The sequence below is a fragment of the Balearica regulorum genome, chromosome 15 (assembly GCF_011004875.1).
Source record: "Balearica regulorum gibbericeps isolate bBalReg1 chromosome 15, bBalReg1.pri, whole genome shotgun sequence".
In the NCBI taxonomy this organism is placed as follows: Eukaryota; Metazoa; Chordata; class Aves; order Gruiformes; family Gruidae; genus Balearica; species Balearica regulorum.
The window spans coordinates 13,173,300-13,194,228 of NC_046198.1; the positions used below are offsets into that span (position 1 = coordinate 13,173,300).

Here is a 20,929-nt window from a genome sequence, read left to right on the forward strand (position 1 = left end):
GCTGCCTGTGTCTGCAGACTGCGCCTTTTTCCATTGCTCAAGTAGTTGTTCTCCCCTTCAAAACCCCTCTCCCAACACGCACGCTCCCGCGTTTATAACGTAGCTAACGGCTCCTACGTCCCACATACTCCTTCGGTAAAGGAGTACTTCCCTTTCATTAAACACTTAGTCTCTGTACACACACTTTTCACAGCAGTGCAGAAGCAAGCAGAGGGGGCTCTTTCTCTACTCGCGGCTCGAGGCTTGTTGAGCTGCTGGAAGCAAAGTAGTCGCCGCTGCTGCATTGTTTAAGGCCGTGTTACAGCACCGGCTGCGCGTGATGCAGACACGGTAGCAGAGTTGGTATCAAGCTGGTAGGGAACAGGGAGAATTTCCAAGGGCTCTAGGCCATCTTGTTTTCTACTTGCACAGAAAGTTGGTGTCCCGCAGTGGTATTGATTAGTTTTAAAATAGGGAGGTGATAAATGGAGATTTCAGGTGGTTCTGGTAGATGTGACTGCAATGGATGGAGGCGTTTAAATTGAGCCTGGAATATCTTCCCCTACCTCATGCTGGTGTTCTTGCTCATCCCAGGAGGGATCTGCTGACATCTAGCAACAGCGTTGTCCCGTGGAGGGGCCTTCTCAGCTCTCTTCCCTTGTGCTTTGCACGGGAACTGTCTCCATCCTCTTATTCCAGCTTCTCTCCCTCATGCTAGCTCCCTTTCTGCTGTGATTTTTGGGATGCCTGTCACAGCCGCTCAGGGGGTTGTGCATGTTTGAGAGACTAGCTAAGGCCGAAGGTTGCAAATCCCTTGCAGCATGTCACGGCAGCCAGGCTGTAGGTCAGATTTTAAGCAGCCTTGGGTCCACTGTCTGTCTGCACGTTCCCACCTCCTGAGAGAGAATTGGAAAATATTTCGCTTGTTTGAAAATAAGTAACGTTTGTCTTCAAATTTTTAGTGCTAGCAGCTGTATTTCTTATTACTGCACTTCCCTGTTGCTCTTCAGCATCCCTGTCTTTTTTCAGCGACTGTTCTTTCCCAAGAGCTTAGAGATTGAGCACTTGAGAGCTCACTTGTAGGGAGGAACATATAAAAAGCCATGTTTTAATACACCTTCTGTCTCCAAGTACCCTGTTCTTTGAGGGTGCCTGGTGCACACTCTCCGTTTTCACATGACTATTTCAGAGATGAGAGTGATTTGCACTAGCAGGAGCTGCCCGGACGGGGACTGGCAGTGCAGCGCAGCGACCTGCGCACAATGAGAGTAGTTTCCCGCTTCCAACCCTGTGTCAGGGGCACAGAAACAGATTTGTAGTCTCCTGAAAACAAAGGTTGGCTGGTTGCTTTGATCCTCCCTACCCTGTGGTAGCACCTGAGCAAAGCCCATCCGTGGCAGAGCACAGATTAGCAGTAAGGTTGTCATAAACAAAAAAAAACCCAGAGCTCAAGCTGTGTTGTTCACTTACTTATAAATATTTGGTCAAGTAAGCCTATTTCTGGAAAAGTAAAACCTCCCACATAAATGTTCATGAGGTGTAGAGGCAGGAGAGGAAGCTCAGCAGCAGCGAGAGGAAGATGAGGGGCTGGTAACACCGAAAGGTTTGGGGATGTGGTCGGGTTTATCAGCTGTGCGTGGGTCTGGCAGGCAATAAGGAAGGAGATGATACAAATCCCAGCTCTGTTGTGGGTATGACGGAGTGTAAGTGGCTTCTGTGCAATTTACAGATAATTGCCCTGAAACTTGGTCCCTCGGGCTGCGAAGGGGATGCTCAGGGCCTTGGCTGTAGCAGGCCCTGTTGATGGAACATGGTTTGGAGAACACAGCAGGAGGGAAAGAAATCAATTTAGAAAGAAAATGGTTTTGCAGTAACAGATTTCCTTTGACCATCTATTATGCTTGTCCGAACCCACCAGATTTGGTACACTGTCAGGTTCTGGTACAGGTAAGTGTGGCTGGACTGGAGCAGCTTTGGCCCTTCTTGGGCAGAGCTGATTGATTCTTGCAGAAGTCGAGCCCTTGGGGCCACGTGCTCCTCCCAAGGAAGTTGCCTGGACTACCCACCTGGTAAGCCAGTATTTACTGACCATCTCACCTGGCAGAGCAGTTCTCCTGATTTCACTGGTTCTTTGCCCAGTAGTGCTTCGTTTTGAATAGGAGACGATCTCATTTATCAGTGTTTGAGAGAGGCAAACACATTTCTGTGTGGTTTAACTTAATATACAGGCTGCAGAGCTGAAGTGAAGGCACTGATCAGTTCTTATAGTTGAGATAGCATTCAGAAAACAAATTAGAGTTTGTGGTTGGTAAGGATCCAGGCAGAATTCATAAAATTGAATAGTATTCTCAAGTTCAACATGGACAAGCTCATTACTGATCCAGAGAAAGCAGGCATGTATTGAGGAAATAGGGATATTTGGGATTTTTTCTGTTTAGTATGGAGAGGCAGCCATGTTATGGTCTCCTCTAGGGCTTTTTAAATGTGGATTAGAATTACTAGCACTGGCAAGGAGGTAGTTGGGTGGAACCAAGCTTGAGATTAGTGGACTGAGTTTATCTATTACAGAAGACCGGTTTGTAGCTGACTGCTGAAGCTGGCTTTCTCAATGTGTCAGCTCATGACGCTCCAGGTATTTCCTCGGGGCAGAACCACAGCTATTCATCCCTCTGAACCTCTGCTTGACGGACATAAAGAACCACAATCGTAGTGTTGTTACCGTGACACATGCATGCTAGGACAGAAATAATCTGGGATTACAGGGGTGAATTGTGCTTGTTCAAGATGTTTGCTTCCCTGCTCCACTTCTACTCTGCGATCCTTCAGGTGCCTCATTGTCTCTAAAAGTGCTCAAAACTGGATGGCAGATGCTGCCTTCAGAGGGCAGCTATGGAAGATGGATGAGTCACTGGCAGCAGGATGTTAGATGGGAACATGAGAATAGTTCATTAAAGCTCTGGCTTTAATGAAGATGAAGTATGCAGAATGGTTATTTTACAAAGAATGTGTACACATGTGGTCAAGATGTGTTTGTGTTTTGTGACTTCTTTTCTTGAGCTTTCACATCTCAATCCATCTTTGTTTCTCTGTTCAACACCTCCCAGAAAAGTAGAAGTCCTTAAATTAACGTTACTCCCTTTAAATCAGGATGGAGACTCCCTGATTTAAAGCCTAGTGACCAGGAAAGATGGCAGGTGACAAACCTGTTTCCATTCTCTGATTTTTTTGCACTCTGATCACCAAATAACCCTTGCAGTTTTCTAATGAGCTTGTTTACATCTGTATGGATCAGCACAAGTTCAAGTTAGCGTTACAACTGTGAAAAAGACATTTCCTTTAGGGAGGAAAAAAGCACAATCTCAGTGGCTGTATCTTAAGTGTCATTCTGCTTTTCCATCACCTGAGGATTTGAGTAGTTCTGCCACTTTGAAATATTAAAATGAACATAGATTTGAAAGTATATTTTTATATTTAGAAGCATTGATTCTAATGTAATTTCTCTACAAATTAAAACTCTTCTTGAAAAAGATTAAACTGTCAGTGATAACATCTAGGTTCTTGTTATGTCTAAGAGGAATAAATGCTGAAGTTACAGAATTGTCTGGAGGCTTAGAAAGTAAGAGGGGGAATTAACGATATGAGAGAGAATGGATGAAAGTATTGGATAACACTTTTTTTGAATTGGAGGAAGTGGAGTGAGTTGAATTAAGAGGTTTATGGCCAAAAAGAATACCCATTTAGTCTGATCTGCTATATAACACAAAGTAGAGTTTTAAGAGAAATCTCTACCCAGTGAATTGTGGTTGCTCCACAGCCTCTTTTTAATAAGATATCAAATATTGATTTAAAGATACTAAGCAACAGACAATGTATTGGTTTCCCTGGTTAGCCATCCCTATTAAAAATATATATGATTTCCAGTTCACTGACTTCACCGTGAGCTACCGGGTTCTCGCTCTGCTTTTGTTTGCTAGATTAAAGAACTATCTAGCGTCAGATTTCCACCAAAGACCCTGATCAAATTGCTTCAGCCTTCTCCATAGTAAATGAAATAGTTTGATTTCCATTCGTTTCTCATTGTAAGAGATGTTTTTCAGACCATGAATCATTCATGGAAATCTTCTCACAACTTTCCTTAATTTTCAGCAGCCCTCTTACGCTCGCACACCTAACCTGGATGCATTATCACTGTAGTGGTCTCATCAACGCTGCATTCAGAGACAATATTGTTTCTCTCGTCCTACTCATTGGTACATAAAGATTCTCGCTGTTCCTTTTTTTTTTTTTTTTCCCCCACAGCGTTAAATTGGAGGTAACCCTTAGTTATTAACCATGGCCCAAAGCCCTCCTCGTAGACATTGTCTTCCAGAAAGTACCTGCTGTGTTGTATACGTGAGACTATATTCTGCGCTTCGGGATGTCTCATGGTGCATTTGAATTCCTGTGGAATGATTGAGCCCAGCACAATCAGATTTCTGAGCTATCTTTGTGGGCTTTGTCGTTTGCTGCAATTCTGTCTTTGTGTTATCTATGTATTTTAGTAAGGATTTATTATTTTCGTACATATCTTAGAGAACGTATGCTGCATACGATTGGCCAATGAAGCAATTCTCATTGGAAGTAAGTGGGAAATATCATCAGCTTTTGGGCCATTTGAAAACTGCCGTAGTACGATTTTGCATCATGCTAGTTTTAAAAGAAAATGCGATTTTGGTACCGAGGCAAATATTTTACAGAATTCCTATTCTGTTATGTCAACAGTTATCTTAATTAACTGGACTTGAAATCTCTTCAAGTCTATTTGACAAGACCTGTTTTCCATGAAATTGTGTTACTTGCTTTTTCTGATCTTTTCTTCTAATGGAGTTATGTATCAGTCCTGTCTTTTGAGTTAAAGAGATTCAGTTTGCTGCATTCTGGAAGCTTCACGAAAAGTGAACAAGGCAGCAGATAACTTGATCTGTATGAGGCTAGCTGGTTAATCTCATTTTTCGGTCTTCACAGTCTATTCACCAGCCAGTGCTGTCTCATTCCGACTGCAGTAAATGCAAAATGTACAGATCAATACTGCCAATGGGTGATTAGTAATTTGCAAACTTCAGTAAGTGAATTCGTCCGATTCAAGGTTTTAAGTCGGAGAAGAAAGTAGAGGAGGAGTGATTGAGTGGGCTGAAATAACGGAAATGGATATTTCCTCTCAAGTGAAATGTTAAGCGTTGTTGAGCTGTGTTAAGGAAGATGATGGCAGAGATTTGTACTCCTTTCACTGTGATTACAGAAAATAATATTTTTTTCTGAAATCACTAACATCAAATGTGCTTTTTCCCTTATCACCTCTCTTGATCTTTTTTTTCCGCTGTTGACCTGCTGGAGGATAAAAATGTGTAAATTTATGCAAGTAAGATTTTTATCATTATTCTTGAGGCCACTTTTGGCTGGTGCAGGCAGATGAATTTCGAGGTGCTCGTTTACTCTTCGGTATCAGTTTCAGGCAGAAACCCCCTGGTTTCTGTCAGTACATCCCAGACACATCAAAGACTATTTGGGGGTTCTGCCTGTGAAAGCAACTCAGAATAAATGCCTTTAGCTCCCTCGGAGTGCCTGTGCACCACTGAAGTTTGCAGCTGAAGTAGCAGTAATTTAAAGGTATTAAAAACAAAACAGTAACTGAAATATGAAAAATGACCAGGTAATTGCTGCAAAAGTCTAACGCAGGAAAAATACATTCCTCCATAGCAAATGGGACCTGACCCCTGAAAGTCGGTGTGATTGTGCGCTTAAAGATGCCGTCTGAAAATCTGTGTTAGTGAAGTACGGAAAGGCTGTCTTTCAGATTTGCTTAAATAAAGTTGCAAAGATGTCTTCTCAACTGCAGCCAGTCTGTGTTTCCGAGTTATGCATGTGTTATCTAATTAAAACTTAATGGGAAAGAAGTAACTACCGCAGTGCAAGAGCATGTTGTGATAGCTGTCGCGTAAGGCTGAACTGTCTTCTCCTCGGTGGTTTGTTATACGAAGGCTGGAGACCTGGTTTCCCACTGAGAAACACTAGAAAACTAGAATTTCTCCTCATTCAAGATTTTCTTTCATAAAAATGTTGTGGTTCATGTTGGCAGTGGGGAAAGTGATGATAAAAATCAAAGCCTGAATTTTATACAGCAGGAAGTACTGTGTTTTGAATGAGGTTTTGTGGGGTCTTAACAGTTTATAGGTTGACCTGGCAGTCATAATTCTGGGAAAACTTGGCAGTAAAATTTGAAATCATTGTCCCTTCACATCTCTGTGCAATATGTGCTTGTTGTTCTCCAGTCCATTAGCACGGTGAAGTAAAACTGGTGAAATAAAATCAAACAGGAGACAGGACAGTTGTATTTCAGCCCATTAAGTCGTGCACTGATGTCCGAACAGTTTTACGTCTACCAAATATATTTCAAGATAGATTTAAATTGGTTTGGGCTCAACTTTGTAGCAGTCTAAGCTTGAATAAAGATGATGTGTTGTTGGCGATGAATTGATAGAAGGCAGGTTTAGCATGTTGACAGAGTCACTTTGCTAATGGGCCGGTGATCCCAGCGTGACATTCCTAAGCATTTTCCCCTATGTTTGATTCAAATTGAGTTTAAGAAAAAATGAACAAAGAGTAGTTGAAGCTTTGCAGGCAACCAAGAAGTGTTTTTCCCCAGTGGAAGCCAAGAAAGTGTATTTAAGCAGATGGTTGTGCTGATGCAAGTCCCCGACGTGGACAGCCTCATGCAGCACATGGGGTATGAAACAGTGGGGGGACGTAGCTTACGTCACCCACAGAGGTGTGGCATAAATCAAAAAACCTGCGGTCGTGCCAGAAATGTTTTTTTCATGGGAGCAGAAGAGTTTAAACAGAAACTTTTCTCTGTGGACAAGGCTCAGGTGGATCCCTTGTGCCGTCCGCACGGTGTGGATGGCTGCTCCTCCTCTCCTCTCTGCTTCATCTCACCCCGGTACGTTGGAGCTTGAAATTCCCCTTCTCAGCCCAAGAATTTATTCCCGTATGGAGACTTTCCGGGTCTCATCAGTACAATGGGCAAAGCAAAACCACGTTACCAGCTCTTACTTTCTCAGACCGTATGTAACTAGTGAGGGGTATTGATTTAGTTTTGATGTGATGTACTTTATAAATATGCATGAGGATTTAGGGTTATTTAAGTGTGCTTTTTAATTCTCCTTGCATTGCTGACTCTTCTAGTTGAGGGTTTCTTTATATGCACAGCAAGCTGCTCCGTGACAGCCCTGCTCTCACTGCCTGGGACCTCTCTAATGTTTGTTAATCCCAAGTCTGTAGACACTTTTAATGTTCAAGGGATAGAAGGACACAAAGCGACGCCCTTCTGCATGGGGACCAAGGGAGCAGAGTCCAGCTCCCTGAGGATCTGGGTAAGGAAACCTGGTAGGGAGGAGGAAGGAGATGGAGGAGGCCTTTTCCATGCTCCTGGAGAAGGGGAAAAGAGCTCTTTTCATCAGGGATCCTACAACTTCCTTACATAAAGAAAGTAACCTGATCAAATGGTGAAAAGGGAGGGAAAATCAAACATTTGCCTATTTGCCCTGAGGAGCTGGAAGCGAATGTAGCCTCTGAATCGATATTTGGATGTTTTAGATACTCAGGTCTCTTACTTGAGAAAGAGCAGAACAAACAAAAGAGGGTTCTGCATATTCAACATACCTAAGCGAAACTGCAGTAACTCTTTCTGGTGAATAATGTAGGTGGCTACATGGATAATTAAGAAAGGTATGTATATTTATATAAGTTTTTCTGAGATGTTGGAAGCTCCCTTATTTGCTCTCTCGCTTCTCCCTCTACCAAATTATCCATTACTAGAGCAAGTTCCTCCTGGTACCCGGTTGGACGTTGAGGTGGTATTGGGGAAGGTGAGCTCTCCCCAGGAACAAGCTGTGTCGAGACAAATGCCGCATCACTGAGAAGTGACTGTGACAAAAAGAATAAATCTTGGCAATTCTTCTCTAGCTCTTCTTCCCCTTGGTGTGTAGCAGGGACATGTTTTGATTTCCTCATTTTTATCTTCTGTTTGGCCGAAGCAGAAGGAGGGTGGGAGGCGTTAACCTCTCACGGCGAGAGGCTGCCGCGGAGCTTGCTTAACCTGGAGCACGTTTGCTATAAAACCCGCTCAGACGCTGCCTGGCTGCTCCAGGAGACCGTCAGAAATGAGTCCTCCAAACCATTTGTGTCTGTCACAGTTTCTATATGATGTGAAAGGAAACTTGACTTGCTCTTTAAGTGGAACTGCTTCCAGCTTGAGGCAGGGAATCTGGAAATGACGGCGGGTTTAGCTCTGTGCTGCGGCCAAGACCGAGGGCGCACGTGCATTCACTGAAAGGCAGCAGAGCTATTCAGGGTTTGCTTCGTACCCTGCCAGGTCAGAGTTGTACATGCAAGGACACAGAATAGTACTTTTATATGCGTTAAATTGCAGGATCAAAACGTCCTGGTGTACTTGAAGCCTATAGGAAGTTTCAGCGTTGCTGTTAATGCTTGTCACTTCAACTATCTTCTGTCTTTCTGGTCTGTTTGTACAGTGTCTGTATGCGCATGTTCATGTGGAAGAAGAAAACGGAGCAGCAAAGTAGTAGTTAAATTTTTTTTGAACTATGTGTGCTTCTCTTGAAAAGCTAGGTTTGGTCTGACACTTCTCAACAGTATTCTTAACCAAAGGTGACTTCATTTGTATGGCAAAGTTGATAAAATGTTTTTGAAATTCAGATCTGTGAGAGCCAGCATTTCTCACCATGAAGTTAAGTCTTATCTCTGAAAAAGAATTCTTATAACTCAAACTGTAAGCTCTTTGGGGCTGTTTTCAGAACCTATGTGCTTTTTATTTTCAGTGTCTTTATCAGAGGTTTTTGAACCATCACAGGTCTCCTCTGCATGCTACCAGAGTGTAAATAATAGCAACTTTTTATGGACTTTGTTTACTGCAAAGACAGGAATCTTTGACTTGAAAAACCTAGTGTCGAAACCCTGGAATTCAAATCTCTGGGTGGTAACAAACCCCCCTAGAGCAGGCTGTGATTTTCTTCCATTTCTGTAAAAGGAAGAGCAGCAATTGAAAAGGACAGTGAACGTTTGAATGCATTTTTTCTTCTAGATTATCCCGACTCCGTGCCATTCCATGTCTTGCTGTCCTGACTCTTAACCTTCTTGTCACGTTTGTTTGCATCCCAGACCTCATCTGAATGCCTCACTCAACGCAAATTATAGTCTTGCATCCTCCAGGGGATAATGCATTTGAAAGTGGGTATAGAGAAATATCTCCTCTTTAAAAGTGTACCTGAAGGGCTTCAGCACCACTGGTGAGACATTTTATTCTATTACTCTTATTGCAGCAGAGCCCGAAATGTGTTACATGTTGTACCAAAAGATACGGTCTGGTGTTAGAGCAGCGTGATTAGGGTGATTAGAGCTTTTTTGTCTGCGATACATCCTAACTCCAACCGACTCTCTGTCTCATTGCTAATTTGCTGTAGAAGCTGCGGTGAAAGAGGGCCATAGGGAGGAATATCAGTGAGTGTGTGTGGTGTGGCAGATCAGCTCAGGAAGGGGAAAGTAAAAGCCCTGTAGAAGTCTTTGAGGGAGGAGCAGCTAGTCCAGGTGTTGGAGGTGGCATTACTGATGGAGTAGGGAAGGTAACCTGGGATTACTTGTGTCATTGCATGTGAGGGTAAGGATCTGAAATCTGTTGTGCTGGTGGGAAATGTAGAGGTGTTACTGGGGATGAAGAGGCATAACTCAGACTAACACAGGTTATCTTCACCTTCACTGCTCTGGCAATGACTAACATGGGTGTTCAGGAGGCCATAGAAGAAGGGTGAAGCAAAGTGTATGGACAAGAGGTCACATCACTAGGGCAAGGAGAAAGATCTTCCTGGTTTTGGGAAGAACTAGCAGGAGCTGGACTAAGAACTGGCTAAGAGAAGGATGAAAAGGTCACCCAAGCGAATTTCTGCTGCCAGGTTTCAGAGCTGTGCATGCTGCAGGTGTACACCCAAAGATGACGGAGAGAGAAATGTGGGAAAGAAGGTAGGGAACCAGCATGAGACCTGGTGGGAACAAGTGAGCCTTTGCCCAACATCCAGCACCTTCTGTGGGTTTTTTTCCCCAACTGTTTCTGATTTCGAGCGTGCATGTACTGGCAAAGCTGTGAGGAGCAGGTGGTGGTTGTTGCTTATTTGTTAGCTTGCTTTGTCTCATCTTTGCAATCCATTTTTGTTAATACAACTCCTGTTCCAAGGGCTTTAAAGATCCCTTGGTGTAGTTATCTTCTGCGACAGAGGGAGCTGGGGCTGGTGAGCGTGCTGCGCTTTGTGCACTGGGTACAGAGGGAATTCTTTGGGATGCGGTTTACTTTGGGTTTTACTCTAATCACTTTAACAAGCCTGAGCAAAGAAACAAAAAGAACAAACCCAAGAAACAGAATTTCCATTAAAATGGCATTTCCTGAGGTAGGATTAAGCTTTCTGAGATTGCCTTGTGCTGGGTGCAGAAATGCCTCCTATATCCTTTTGTAGCAGAGAGTTGAGCAACCACTTTTTTTTTTTTTAAAAAAAAGCTGTTAAAGGAAAAATAAAATAAAGGTAGACCAGGAGAAGGTGCTCACCTGCATAGCCAGGCTGACTCTAGTTAATAAGCTACTGAATCAAGAGCTATAGTTGTTGGGGACCTTGCATGTGCCTTTCAGGTGATAAATTCCAATTTTGCCTTCCCACTGGTTTTTTTGTTCTCCATCTTTGAGTAAAATTTCCAATGTGTATTGATGCAGGACTAACAGCAGACAATTCTTGACGTAAATGCTGTACTGTAAGCTGTACATGTAAACTGTAAGCTGAACATTCAGAGATGACTTCTAATGATTTGTGACTTCTCTGCTTTCATAATTCAGTAAAAGCAACAGGGTATTTATTAGCTGTGTGCAAAGCCTCTGTGTGTGTGTGTGGCTGTATTTACTCACAAATACGCCATGTTTTTGGAAAAGCAAAACAGTAATTCCTGAAACGTGAAGCCTTGGGAAAGGTGTGCATTTCTGTTGCAGCTTGAACTGTGTAACGGATCCACGGTCAGGAGGAGGCACCGAATCCAAGAACAAGCTTGCAGGTCCCCAAAAGCAGGATCGGCCCTTCTAGCAGTGCAAGCACCAGAATCTTGGATTTTGCAAGAATTCAGTAGCTGGAGTCTGACACGGCGAGAGTCCGGCCAGAGGCCTTAGGTAACGTTTTGTCACAAAAAACCAAGAGTGAGCTGCAACCCATGGTATATCTGGACACTGGGGTTTATTTCTGAACCAATGATATCGGACATTTTGCCTCGCCTTGTTTTTTCGCGCAGTCGTTTGTTCGCTCCCCCCCCTCGGCGCTGTCTTCTCTCGGGCTCGACATCCCTTTCCCGCAGGGAGATCGCTGCTGGTGCGGGAAGGTTGGGCAGAAAGTCCTGTCTGCTCGCAGTCACCAGTCGCAGTCCTCACTGGGCAAGGCCCTGGGCATCCCCTGGCCTTCATCCCTGTGCATCTTGCTGATCTCCAGGGTCTTCCTCCACTTCCGGCATCTTTCCTCCAGCCAGGATCATCACCTTTTTCTTTGCAGGCCCTCTTCTTTCTGGGACCACTTCTCTTTTTGAGAGTCCCTCTTTTCGGTACCACCTTTCTTTCTGGAACCCCGGGCCCCTGGTTTTCCCCATCTAAATATTCTAAATCATTGATCAGCTTCTGATCAGCCTCCTAAGCAGTGATTCGGTCTCATGGCTCTCTATCTTTGGAGGATTCAGGATGTATTTTTTGTTTTAGTCCAGGTCTTACCAAAATTTACAACCAGGCTGTGCTTGCAGTGAGCAATTAGCATCTTCTGCTCGAGAGTTCAAAAGTTTGATTTCACATGCATATGCCCAATTATCTGCCATGTGTTAGTGTTCACAATTGAAGCTACATTTTGCCTACAAGAGGTAGCAAATGGAAGCAAGAGCATTCCCTGGCCAGTTGGATGCTTTTCAAACACTCCCCTTCCACCACCCCTCCAACTGATGCTTTGTTTTATATCTGTATTTAGGAAACTTTCCCATCTGTCTCCTACAGATAGATGCAGTCTTTATTTCGGATGTTCTTCCAAGGTAACTACTGACCCATTATTTCTTTAAAGCTGATACAACCCACTGAGCTCCTTAGATTGTTTCTATTTAAGTTCCCTGGTATTGAATAATGCATCCCAGTCTGGAAACCTTGGAAATTTTTCTCTTAAGAAGTCAGCATGGAAACAAATTCCTTGGCTAAAAAAGCAGCAGTATGTATTGCATGTATTTGGGTGGCGCTCACTGTGTGCGAGAGTCGCACAAAGAAGAAATGGTCCTTTCCTTGAAGAGCTTCCAATCGTCAGCCTTTTCTCAGCAGGGGCAAGCACAATCTGTTGCATTGCAAGCAAGCAGCGATTAAACTCAGCTGTCCATATGCTCCACCAGAATTTATTGTGCTGCTCAGAAATCACAGTCTTTTAAGGTTGATAGACATCAAGACTAGGAAAAAAATAAGGCACTTAAGCGCATGTCAGCCTCCTCTGTGGGTTTTGACGACTTTGCTTTCAAATGCATTAAACAGGAGGAGCCTATGAGGATGTGGAGTCAGTTGAAAATCCTTGACAGTGCTTGCTGACATTGTGTCCTGACAGTCATTGCCTCCTTGGGACGTATGAACTTCTTTAATTTCATTAGTGATGTTAGATAAACGTATTCACAACAGTTGAGACTATTCCCTTTGCTACCAGTTCTACCTTCTGATTAGAAATATCTGCCGCAGATGAATAAATCTTAAATGTAGTTGTTAAGCACTGAATGTTTCATCAAATGTAAAGCAGTCCACATGGTTTCAAGTACTTTATTCGTACCTATGGGCCTGTGAAAGTGAGTCGAGTAGAGAGAAAAGCTTTTATAGCTCCTGGAGAAAGACATCCCTGAATTGGGACTGTGCAGTTTTCAAACAACCAGGAGGAGAGATGTCAGAATAAGCTCAGCCCTTTTCAAGGTGCTGTCACTGGCAGCTTTCATTGTTCTTCTAAACAACTCCTCTTCTGAAGGAAAAGTTTCTGTTTTTCAGAGATTAGAGCAATCCTGTCTTCATTCATTGCTTCTTCACTTCACTGATTCTTCCCTAATGGGGAGATTACTTCGGAAGTTTCTGAGCTATAATTTCAACATGTAGACCAACATACTGACTGTTTGCCAATGATACAGTTTTAAAAAATGACACGTAGCATCAGCACCATCATCTCCTTACTAGAGATTAGTAGACTCTCCTTACAGAGTCTTACTAAATAGTTCTGCCACGTCCCAGTGTGTACTTAGAACACACTGCATTAAGACAATATTTGTGTGTTGCATCTGCGGTGGCTGTCTTGCGTAATGACTGCACGACTCGGACAGAAGCGGTGGGATGGTTCTTCTCAGTGGTCTGTGAGAGACTTTCCCTTGTGCATGCTCTGGGGCATGTGTCTGGAAGGCAATGCATCAATACAACATTATTTCACAAATTTTAGAATATATTAACATGTGGAGTCAAGAAATCATCTCTGTAAAATGTCCGGTGCCCTTCTGAGAGCACAGAAATGGTTTTGCTGCCTTAAGCACCAAATCAGCTAGTTAGCATCTTGCTTTCCAGGAATGAATAATTCACTGTAGTATTGAGTGTCAACCAGACTTGGTTGCAATCAATCAAGGTATTTATTGCTTCCTCCTAAATTGAAACTGTGTGTACATTTTTCTGACAAATCTGAATTACTGGCTCAATGTTATTCCTTGAAAGAAGAATCAATGAACACCAGCAGTTCTCTCTAGTTCAAGTTATTTACTCTTCGGCATCTCTACAATTTCCGATTTTTAAAGTATTGGGAAAAATAGGGGTGAAGAGGGGCTGCTGCTGAGAAACTAGCAGTAATGTACCATCTTCGTTCTCTGAGACACTGGCCATGATGTGCTGATGAGCAAAACGATCTACCAAGTTATCTACTGAATGAACCAGGGGCAGGGTGGCTTTCCAACAAAGGGACTGTCTATAGGTCATATATTGATTGCATCCCCTAAATGTCTCATATTTCTATATAAGGGCACCATGAGCTTATGTGGATTTGGTCAATTCTCACATTCAGGCCAGATTTCCAAACCTGAAGCACGCTTTTCATGCTTCTTGGAGAAACCAGGGATACATTAGCATTTGTTGCAAGATGCTTTTTAACTCTGTTAAGCAATACCTCCTTGCATGTGTTGGTTCAGCACAGAGGCAGCATCTGGAGCTGCTCCTGGGCAGTTGTTCTGCAAGTCCCAGCTCCTGTTCAAAAAGCGTGACCATCTCTTCTGTACCACACCTTTCAAATGCCACTGTTTGGTCTTCCTCATCAGTGGCCCTAGATTAGAAACGATTTTCTAAAAGGGCAAATCTGATTTAGGTCTTCTGTCCCAGTGCCTGAAACACTGTTTTCCAGGCTTCTGTTGCAGAGCTGAAAGGACAAACTTCTGATCAGTAAGACTAATTTATTGTGGGGGGAAGAGCAGTTGGCAGGGAAACCCATCAATTTACATTTTCCAGAGCTAAAGGGATTCCGGGAGCAGTTGGTTGCTTTCTTCAGTCCCTAGTTTCTTACCAGCATTAGGGTTTCATTTCCTTCAAACACTAGTGAGATTTTGATGGTGTTTTGCTGTCTGTTATATTTAGCAGTTTCCAGCCATGACTCTTCCTAGAGTCAACCTAAGTCACTCCCAACCTTCAGAAATGGAAAAGCACTCCGAACGACCGAAGTTGTGATACCGTTTTGGCTGCCTGGTATTACATACGCATCAGACTGATCCCTTTCATCAGAAATTGGCTCTGGTCTACACCATTTCTATGAAAAGCATCCTGCATTTGTGTGAAAATCCGTAGGATGTCAGTAAATTTCCTGGAGACTCAAGTAACGCTCTACTTGGTGCAACTGTACGATCTGTTGGTGAGGAGGGTCATCTCTGAAGACACGTTTCCTTTCCAGTTCTACCATGGTGCTGCTAAGGAGCCTCAAACTGGAGATCACATCTGTCCGTACCTCTGCAACCCTCACATACCGCGTCTTCAGGCTTTGTTGTCTGGTTTTTGGGCTTTAGGTGGTAGTTTCTTGTGGGGTTTGTACAGGACCTAGCACACTGGGATCCCCGTCTCACTTAGTTTCTGTAGGCATTACTATAATATAAACCAGCAGCACTAATGTTTTAGCTGTAGGGAGAAATATGCTGGTTTGATGTGTGCTGCGTAGAATAAAGAGAAAGCTACTGTCCCTAGCCCAAAAATGTGAGTAGCATAGCAAATATGTTAGTGATCTCCCAGAAATGTTAAACGAGATGGATTCTACCACAGCCTTTGTATCACAGTGGGTTTTTAAGAGATTCGCCTGTCTCAGTGTAGCATCAGACTGACATGCTCAGGAGCACCGGTGAACCCCGAAAACAAGGCTGAGTCCTAGTGCTGAGTTTTAGAGCGTATTTTTCAAGGGGGCGTGTTATAAAAGCAGAGGATAAATGGGCTGAAAGAGCCAAAGCACTGCAGCTTCAGGGCAGGGCTTTATAGAAAGGCCAGAGAGATGTTTTAAAGAGTGAATAACCTGCAAACTAAACAGACTAGCACAGCGTGGGTTAAAGCAGTCCCGGCGGGAAGGCAGCAGCAGTCTCCAGGTGTGCATGGCTTTCCTCCACACTGAGACCCTTCTGCTGTCTCGTGCCTTTGCGTGAGCGTCTGCAGTGACGGTGCGGTATGAAAGCGCAGGCGATCTCTGTGCTGCGCGCTCGAGCCAGCGTGGGGATGGCAGCCGGGGCGAGGAGGTGTGATCTCTGCCTGACCTTGGTGCCGCAGCCAGCGAGGGAGACCGGGCAGAGCCGCCCGTCACGGCTTGTCAGAAATACCGTGGCACCGGGCTGCGCAGGGAGAAGCGGGCTCTGCAGCTCTGATTTTTAGAGCAACCTTTTGCCAGCCAGTGTAAACCCCATTGCAAACTTTGGGGTTGAATTTCTTCCCTTGAAAGGCAAACAGGAGAGCGAGGAGTGCCCTGACCTGTCGGGAAGAGCCGTGAAATGCAAATAGCACGAGAAGTTAGATAGCTGGGTGCAGAAACAGGTTTGTAAATGCCAGTGTGTTTCTGGGGAGAATATATCTAATAAGTTGGTGTTACAGCGATCTTCGTGCTCCCTCTGTTCAGCATTTCTGAGCTGCTGCATGGGGTCCCGGTCCTTCAGTTCTCTCCTAAGTTTTTCCTGGCCGAGGCTGTCAGTGGGATTATTTCTTCTCTTGATCCTGCTGGCCTGTCTGTCAGGTCCAGGCTGTTTTTCCCAACCTCTCGGTTGAAATGGGGTCATGAAGCCCCGTTGCTGTGGGGCTGCAGGATGGTGCTGCCCTCCCAGATGCTCCCATAGGTCTCCTGAGCAAGGCTCGGGCGATGTGAGAACGGGCATCACCTGCCCAGTACATGGCCAAGGCCGCAAAGCCCACGAACTCTGACTGCAGGGAACCTGCACAGCTTGGAAGGGTACCCGAGGTTTCTGTGCCTTAAGCTTCCCCAGTTCTCTGGAGTGAGCTCCTTGGGCCAGAGCAGCTCTTTGGGGGTTCCCGTGTCCTCTTGTGTTAAGGGCTTCCTCCCCCGCCCTCTTTGCCTGGGACGTACAGGTACAGATATGATCTCCCTTTGGTTTTACCTTAACACTGTGAAATAGTGACCCTGTCTTCCACCCAGATGGACAGGTGTGGTTAAACTGGTTTCTCACAAGGACCACCATATCGGTTGCTCAGAGTACAGGTATGAGGAACAACCATACCCCCTTTATTTTTTGGTCTGGGAAACACAGCAGTGAGAGCATCTGTTGGTTTCCAGGTACATTGATGCTTTCCGTGCCGGTCACACTGGAATCTAAGGTTTCTAGTTGTCCAGTTTTAAAGGATATTTTTGGCGGTAGAGTCAAGGAGACATTAACCTCGTATTCGCCAGCACATGGACCCCACGCTCTTGACCAAAACCACCCCTGGAGTTCACATCTTCTCCTCTAAAGCTCTAAATGGCGTTTGCACTTTGCCTGCATAACTGCCGGCGTCCTGCCAGGCTCAGCTTTGGCTGCTTCTCCTCTGCAGTGGGGCCCATCTGCCTGGCATGGCCATGGCAGCCAGCTGCCTGCTGGCAGGGGGGAGCCAGCCTTGGGCACCGCAGGGGACCTGTGAGCACCGCAGCCCCCGTGCGTCGCTGGCTGCGCCGCTGGAGCCAGACCCCGACTCTGCTCGTGGGCACCTGCGTCTCTGTGGGTGAGCACACCTCTTCCAGCTGCCGCCTTCTGCCCGGCTAACATCCAGAAAGTGAGGTTTTAAAGGGGAGTTTCAGGATGGTTCCCGCAAGAGAGCACTGGAAACAGCTGTGAGATGTAGCAAGAATCGCATGAGAGCATTAAAAGTGCCCAGCTGGCCCTTACCAGTGATCCATCCAGCCCAGAAGAGCCTCTCTGACCACAGAGATGGAAGATGCTCTTCTGGGAGAGCCCACAATCCTGGCCACGCTCCCCAGCGCTCTCCCAGCAGCTAGAGATGCCAGAGGTTGCGCCCCTGCCCTCCCCTGGCAGGGTCCAGTGATGGAGCTGTTGTCCATGGATTTGTCCAAGCCATTTTTGAACCAGCGCTGCCTCTGCTGCCAGGCTCTGGGGCGCCGAGTTTCGGTGGTTCACTCCCTGCTGTGGGTAGAGGTGCTTTACAGTATGTGGATGGAGTATTTTCAATGAAAAATGTTTGGGAACGCGATCTTCTGGGGTCTCTCACCAGCAATGACCAGCAATTCAGGATGAAGTTGCTCAGTCTCTGCTCTGGTTTGCATGAAAAATACCCACATAAAGTTCTAGCATGTCTTTAATGAAAATGAAATTATAAAATTGGGATAATACCTACCTCATGCTGCTCTTGAGGGTTAATTAATGTTTACAAAATCACTTTAGGTCCTGAGATTTAATTGAAGGAAAAATATTACCATATAAAATGCCTTTTTATGCAGGCGGTGCTATAGGGTTTCAGCTGGGCAGAGTGCCGCGGAAGCCAGCATTACCACATGCTTTACTACTTTTATGGTCGTGAGGTTTCCTGTAGTTTATATGGAAATTGTCTCTCTGAAATCACAAATGTAACATCAGTGTTTTCCTCTCGCTTTGAAAGAATATTAATTTGCTGTCTTAGGACTTGACTGACTATTTAAACTGCTATAAATACAGCTCACCTGTGAGAAAAAAAGTATAAAATGGAATGTATGTTCACTTGCTTGGGATGAGCTGATACAACGTGCTAATGACTCCACCGTTGGAGTCAGGTGGATGTTGCTGGCTCATACAAGTAATAAATTAAGCTGGTACTGGGTGTCCTGCTGTAGTTTAAGGGTGCGTCTGTGTGTTCATTATAATCTCCTGATACCAAGAGAATTAAAATACAGCTATAAAACTTCATTTCTGGAGTTAAATCTAACTGTGGAGGTGTCAGCCAGGGAGCAAGCTCTGATGAGTGCGGGTTTTTGTGTTGTTTTGTGGGGTTTTTTGTGAAAGAGAGAGTAGCAAGAGAAGGAGAAGCCATACAGGCTTTGGCTGACTACAGCTTTTGGAATAAAACATTATCACTGCTTAAGTGCCCTTCTTCTGCTATAACCTTTTTTGTCTTTGCACAAGGACTGGTACAGTTTGAGTGGACTTGGAAGCTGGATCCGTTACTCAATCTGCTTCTGTTGTTTCTGCCACGCAGGGTGACTATGACCCCAGCAGAACCAAAGTTCTTCACTTCAGCATGAACCCAGCGAGCTTGGCCAAGCAGCAGCGCAAGGAGGAGCAGCAGCAGCTCCAGGAGGAGTGTGAAAGGCTGAGGGAGCTGGTGAGGGTGCTCGAAGGAGGAGGCTCCGTCCCTGCGAATCTGGAAGGAGTTGGGAGTTTTCAGTCACCGCAAGAAATTGCAGGTAGGCTGCTGGCTTCTGGTCGTGAAGATGCACTTACTCATCCGTACTGCCAAAGGAACTGAGTGCAGAAGCAGATGGAAACATTGCAGACAGTGTGCTTGATGGAACAGTTATAAAGAAAATGAAAAAAAGCTGGGTTGATGCAGGAGAAGAGTGAATGTGCGGTGGCAATCCTGTGGCAGTTTGGTACAGAGGGTAGGTGGTAAGGATAAATAATAATAATCCACATCATTTGCTGATGATAAATGAAATACCAATATAACAGCCTTCATAGACTGGTGCTGCCGATGGAGTAAAAGGAAATATTTCCTTCCTTTCAGGGCTGGTTTAGCCCTTGAGGTAGTACAGACAGCAGGAAATAACTTTCATAGCTGCAGGGAAGCAAGTGGTTGAAATCTTTTCAGACCTGGCTTAAAACAAATTAATATTGTTTATCAGTGTATATGTGCCCCATTAATCACAGCTACATTCAATACTCCATGAAAATAGAGTACATCTTTCACCGAGGTAAATACATTTCACAGAATCTGTGGCTCTCCTCCAATACAGTCTGTCTTCCCTTCACACACCTGAATGAGACTTTTTAGTACAGTAACCCCAAAGTCAACACCTCCAGACATGTTCTCAGACTCTGTAAATCAAGGTAAGGATATCAATAAAACGTGACCCATCACTTACAACACTGTGAGGGGACCAGGAGGAGTCGAGTCGTGCCACAGAGTCCAAGAGATCTTACTGCTGTAACTCTCTTGCATCTACCTTGCCCTCAAAACATTTTTGTTAGAGAAGAGAAGAGAAAAATAAAAGAGAGCTGAAAGTCCGCGTGGAGCTAACCTGTTGTGTTCCAGCAGCACGTACGTGGTCAGTGTCCAGAGGTCCGGATCTTCTCTCAGATAAGGCTAAGAGGGCAGAGCTTTCCTCAAAGGCCATGTGTGCTGGAGACCCACAAAATGGCAGAGCCCTGGTTTAAAGGAAACACGCAGAAGAAAACATCTTTCACTGTTATGGCACCAAAATTCTCTGAAAGCAGCTTGCTTGTTTTCCCATTGCTCAAACAATAGTACTTTATTACTGCTAAGAACGTGTTTGTTTTGGCATCTGATCGTGGATTATGGTGCTATATAGCTGTAAAAATGCGACGGTGAGAAGTGTAGATGGGGTGGTTTATAAAGTGAACAGCTGACGGGATGTTAGAAGTACAATGACAGTTTGTCACTGTTGTTAGTGGATGCTCTAACAAATGTATAAGCATTAAACGCTTCCTGAACGTTTAAAGGAAGGCTGCCTTTGCCTGTAGGAGCTTCCAGTCTAAGACACTGGTAAGACTCGAGCATTTCTTGGGGATAGTTCTTGCATTGCAATTTGAATTTGAAATGCGCTGGTTTTTAAATTACACCAGATGCTGCTGCCCAGTGCCCTTGTCTGTCGTTATGTCCCCGAGCAGCCCGGCACATCTCATGCTGCAGCTCCCGGCGCTGACAGAGCCCCTCGAGCCCAGGGGCAGAGTGCCGGGCAGGGGCAGAGAGGATGCAGAGGTGAGGTCCACTCTGTGTCTCTGCCACTGGTGAATCACCCTCTGGGGTACCTTCTATGATAATTAGACCATTTCTGCTGGGAGAATGCATTTCTCACGTACAGCTCCTGTGATTTGTTAATCATAATTATTATTCTGCTGCCTTTCGTGCAGTTGCTTTTAGCTGTTTGTGAGGCGCTTCTGTGCTGGGATGTTACCAGGTTTGTCTTTAGCACGTAAGGGATGCCTTTTTAAAGCTGTTTTCTCTTCTGCCTTTGATTCCGACAGGAAAACAAACAACTCACTGGGTTTCAGGGTGTTTCTAGCCTCTTATATATGTGATGCTTTTTTTTTTTTCCTTTTGCCCCAGTCCTGTGCTACATCATTCTGACTTCTGGTCACCGACTCAAATGGGCGAGAGCATCAGTTGCAG

The 20,929-nt window shown here is 44.8% G+C and overlaps 1 protein-coding gene across 1 annotated transcript in view; it reads left to right on the forward strand.

Moving 5' to 3' along the window:
* Nucleotides 1-20,929, forward strand: part of MAD1L1 (mitotic arrest deficient 1 like 1) — a 370,458-nt gene that overhangs the window by 226,589 nt on the left and 122,940 nt on the right. The window contains exon 16 of the mRNA XM_075767524.1: nucleotides 18,776-18,983. Within this exon, the coding sequence (XP_075623639.1) occupies nucleotides 18,776-18,983 (208 nt within the window). The remainder of the gene's footprint in view (nucleotides 1-18,775; nucleotides 18,984-20,929) is intronic.